We start from the raw sequence: 4,072 nt of genomic DNA, 5'->3' as shown, positions 1-4,072 counted from the left end.
TTGAGTTGGGCAAGTATGTCCCCATAACATTGATATATTATGTCTATAAGGGCTATTTTCAATATTATAATTCAAATTTATTATAACTTCCACCGATCTTAAAATGTTCTTTGTTTTAGAATTTTCTCCATCCAATCTCAAAGAAATCATTAATGCAAAACCCATGTTATTAAATTTAATAGTATCAAAGACGTTATCAATTGACTAATATGCATATCACTCTTTCTCTGTTTGAATTTTCATGCACTGATTTTGCAAGATGTAAAGGTCATGACGACCCCACATAGATCCATGCAAGGAAGAGCCCTCCAAGAGCTCTAATATCCTAATTGTGAAGTGTGTGCACTTGCAAGGTCTTCCCAAACGCACAAAGATGGCTCTAATACCTCAAACCTACTAGGCTAAGAGCCCTCCACACATATGCAGATGCACACAAAGTATTCCTAAAAAATGAATGTCATGCTTGCAAAACATGCACAAAAATGAAAAAAAAATGCAAAGATTGAAGGGGCCTCTCACGAGGATCAAGGTCAACCCTCCCAATGATATAGTAACATCTTGGTGGATGCATGTGGGAAGATGTGAGTCCTTAAAGATCTATAGCCACCTACCAATGACATAATGTCATTGGAGGTCTATCTAGGACCAAAGGTCGAAGTACCACCCTATTGAACCTTTTAACCCCCAAGGTTGAATTAATGGACTAAATCCATTTGTTTTCTATAGGAAAAATCCATCCTTCATCACTTGCTTTTCAAATATTACTTTAGAAGTGCACAACACAGCTTGTAGAGGCAACATAATATTCAAAAATGAGAGTACACAAGTAGGTACAAGTACAATGGCAAACTAGAGCAGTAAATTATGAGTCTATAATAAAAGAAATGCACTCATACAAATGTGACGAAATATTATATAATAAACACCTGTATTCACAGAATGTCATGCTGTGCAAAATTGTTCAAAATCCATGAAGCATATAGAACTGCCCATCTCTTTTCTAAGATTTTGCTCTCAGCTAAAGAAAATCAGGGGCCCAAACAAATTCTCTCCTAATTTGCTCAGGTAACAGAATGACAATAATACAAGCACATGGAAGTTGCACAGAGAAAAACTAATCAGCCTGAGATTGAGTTTGTGTAACCAGCATAACTAGAAGTATATACCACCAAAAAAGTTAAGAGAACTGTGTTACATGCTACAAGGATATACCACCAAAACAGTTAAGAGAATTGTGTTGCATGCTACAATGCTATAAGGAGTTAAGAGAATCATGTTACATGCTTTGGAATCTTTTATCTTCACTTATGAGACAACTCGCAGACTATTGATTTGAATTCTCAAAGTCCATTGGTTGGGGTACATCAACAGGTGAAGGGTTGAATGCGATTGGAAACTTTGTAACCCTGGGTTTGTCAGACAAAATATTCCTTTGAACTCTATCTATAAGCACCTTTGGTGGTGGCTCCTCTCTCAACTGTTCGTCTATATATTCATTACTAACATAATAGCCAACTCTGATAAACTCTTGCCCCATGTATGAGCATGTTAAAAGAAGTACAGTGACACCCAAAATATCCTCCTCTGGAATTTTTTCTGGCTTTGGGGGATCTGCCTGCAAAACAGTAAGAAAGCATCGTTCTTTTGAATCCAAATATCCTTGTTTCAAACTGAATCCTTAAAGCTAAGCAAGTTACAAATGCAGGGCAAAACAAAATGATGGTTGTCAAATGTCAGAAAGTCAACCAGTGGCCTTAAGATTAAAATTGCTAATATTACTTTACTACCAGCTGCAACATTTCTATCACTCAGGAGAAACTTCAAAAAATTATCTTGAGTCACAATTCATACCATACCATGGGTAATATAAGCTACACAAATTTACACAGCTCAACAGCAACATTTCACAATATAGCGGTGATACACGTGAGAGTCGCTACGCAGGGAAGATGAGGCCAGGTTTCTTCCCACATTGTAGCCTCCATTGCATTCTTTTGGGTGCAAATATGTTTTGTTCTTTTTATTTTCCTTGTTTTCTATGGGGATTGGGGGAGCAACATTAAACGTTCTGTGAATATCCATCTCCAGGTCAGTAAGGAGAGCTGAAAAGAGTACTTTCCACCAGCCAGAAGAGGCCAAACCCTACAAAACATAAAGGGCTGATTTTGTCTGATGCTAGATAAACCCAGGACTGTCTGTCCAAGCCAGGATAGCCTCCTCTTGCTGCTGCTGTGCTTGGGTTGCCAGGCCAGCTGCAAGATGGTCAGATATGCTGCATTGAAAAAGAGAAAACACGACCCCCTGGAGAAAATATATCCCTGGAAGCCTTTAGACTTCCCTATTGCTTGGTGATTATAATATTTCTTGTATTTCGTTGCCTTGCAAGTTGTGCATGTGATTGAAAATTGGCCTGCTCTGATTTGCAGATAGATACTAACTTGTTAAGGAGCCTCATGTATTGGGTAGAATCCTTTAATGGGGCTAAAAATGAGTTTATACTCAATTGAACAACGACACACCTCAATGAAATTCTTATGTATTAACACAATCACAACTCACTTGAGTCTTTCTATGAGTCTTACTATGCACCCAGATTGAATATCAGCTCTATATGGACTACCTCTAATCTGCATTTGGTATGGGCTAGCATACTTATAAATTCGAAATACTGAGGTTAAGACAGAAAACTGACAAACCCATGCGAAGGGTGTTACAAAAGCTAAGCGCTCTTATCACATACACTAGAAGTCAACTTCCGGCTTCTTAAACACTACATGATCTAGGGGCCAAAATCCAAATGAGAAGCGGGACACCTACACATGATTTTCAGATACTAAGGTACAGAGACAAAAACGATATCCCTGCTTACGAGATTCTTTAACAGAGAAGAGACTCTCAATGGTGCACGCTGCGCTACAAGGTAACGCAGTCACAAGAACAGTGTAGGAAGAGGCACAAATGAGCAAGTTCTCTGCCAGGATGAGATCCGATACGTGGCTCAACTCTCCAGAGGATTTACAGAGGACAAAATGAACGACATCGTTAACTTTGCAATAGATAAAACAATTTTCAACGAGAGTTCGGGGAGCCGAATATAAGTTGATCATTAACCGTGCCCATGAATAGATGTCTAAAGCGGTCGGAGTGAAGCAAAGGCCTAGACTCAAAGGTTGGCTGTGAGTAGGTTGCACCTGAAACACAAAACGATAATTCCCCACATTCACAGGACCCACGAGGACGCTCTCTAGCAATTGGTCGTATTTTTCATCCTCAGCCGATCCCACATATATTAGCTTCCATTCCAAATCTGCATAAAGTCGTATGTCACGAATAAAAACCAAATCTTTCATAAACGAGTAAGCTTGACCTAATGGATAAACGAATGTAAGTCTCACCATCACTTAAAGGTAACAAGCACTCGTAAGAAATTTCGAACTGAAAGGGGTTGAGGAACATAGACGGATTATCTAAAACCGTGACATTGGTAACGTTGACGGCACTCATACTCGGCCGCTACACTTCCCCTTCCAAATCCAAGAAGACAGTATTGCCACTATTAACCCAGTTTTTAAGTCCTGCTGGCGGGAAAAAGTTGCCTCTCGTCGTAGTCAAACTTAGAGTTGACTAGCCACCCTAAAACAAAATTGAACTCGCCTTACTTGGCGGGGGGGCAAAACGCCAAAAGAAGAGCAAGCAAAAGGGTTGTGCATGCACGTATTGAAAAAAGAGAATACAAAAGCATATGAGCATTGGCAAAGGCTTCAACAACAATTTCGAAAGCCCCACACTAGGTGCTCTGTTGAATTGAAGATCCACAAGCAAGAAGAAAGGATGCATAGGAGGGCAACAATATTTGTGCCAAAGGGAAGCTTGATGCATAGCTCGGTTGCATTAGAGAAGGAGTCGGCAAGGGGGAAGAGCAGGGCATGTGTAGTGATCTTCTTGACCAAGCCAAGCTAGTGTTAAGGCATCAAGACTCACTACACTATGAGTAGGACTATGAGTAGGCAATAAGACTTCAGAGCCCACATGGGCTCATTTATCATGTGGAGACCACCTTGATGGACATGCA

The 4,072-nt window shown here is 40.0% G+C and overlaps 1 protein-coding gene across 1 annotated transcript; it reads right to left on the bottom strand.

Annotated features, from left to right (window-relative positions):
- Positions 1-1,163: 1,163 nt before the first annotated feature.
- Positions 1,164-3,552, bottom strand: LOC147898858 (putative histone chaperone ASF1A). The gene is made up of 3 exons (XM_087379516.1): positions 3,396-3,552; positions 3,192-3,307; positions 1,164-1,615 (listed from the first exon to the last, which is right to left on the bottom strand). The coding sequence occupies exons 1-3, from the start codon at positions 3,502-3,504 to the stop codon at positions 1,325-1,327; spliced, it is 516 nt and encodes a 171-aa protein (XP_087235642.1). The 5' UTR covers positions 3,505-3,552; the 3' UTR covers positions 1,164-1,324.
- Between the last annotated feature and the right edge of the window lie 520 nt (positions 3,553-4,072).

The sequence above is a fragment of the Dipteris shenzhenensis genome, chromosome 9 (genome assembly GCF_047967505.1).
Source record: "Dipteris shenzhenensis isolate YYH24624 ecotype China chromosome 9, Dip_SZ_1.0, whole genome shotgun sequence".
Classification (NCBI taxonomy): Eukaryota; Viridiplantae; Streptophyta; class Polypodiopsida; order Gleicheniales; family Dipteridaceae; genus Dipteris; species Dipteris shenzhenensis.
The sequence above is the reverse complement of the archived record's forward strand: the minus strand, read 5'-3'. Positions and strand labels throughout refer to the sequence as shown.

Coding starts and splice junctions, on each gene's coding strand:
- LOC147898858 (XM_087379516.1), bottom strand. CDS start 3,504: ATGAGTGCCGTCAACGTTACCAATGTCACGGTTTTAGATAATCCGTCT. Junction 3,308..3,395: donor CTTGTTACCTTTAAGTGATG/GTGAGACTTACA, acceptor GACTTTATGCAG/ATTTGGAATGGAAGCTAATA. Junction 1,616..3,191: donor ATTATCGTTTTGTGTTTCAG/GTGCAACCTACT, acceptor ACTGTTTTGCAG/GCAGATCCCCCAAAGCCAGA.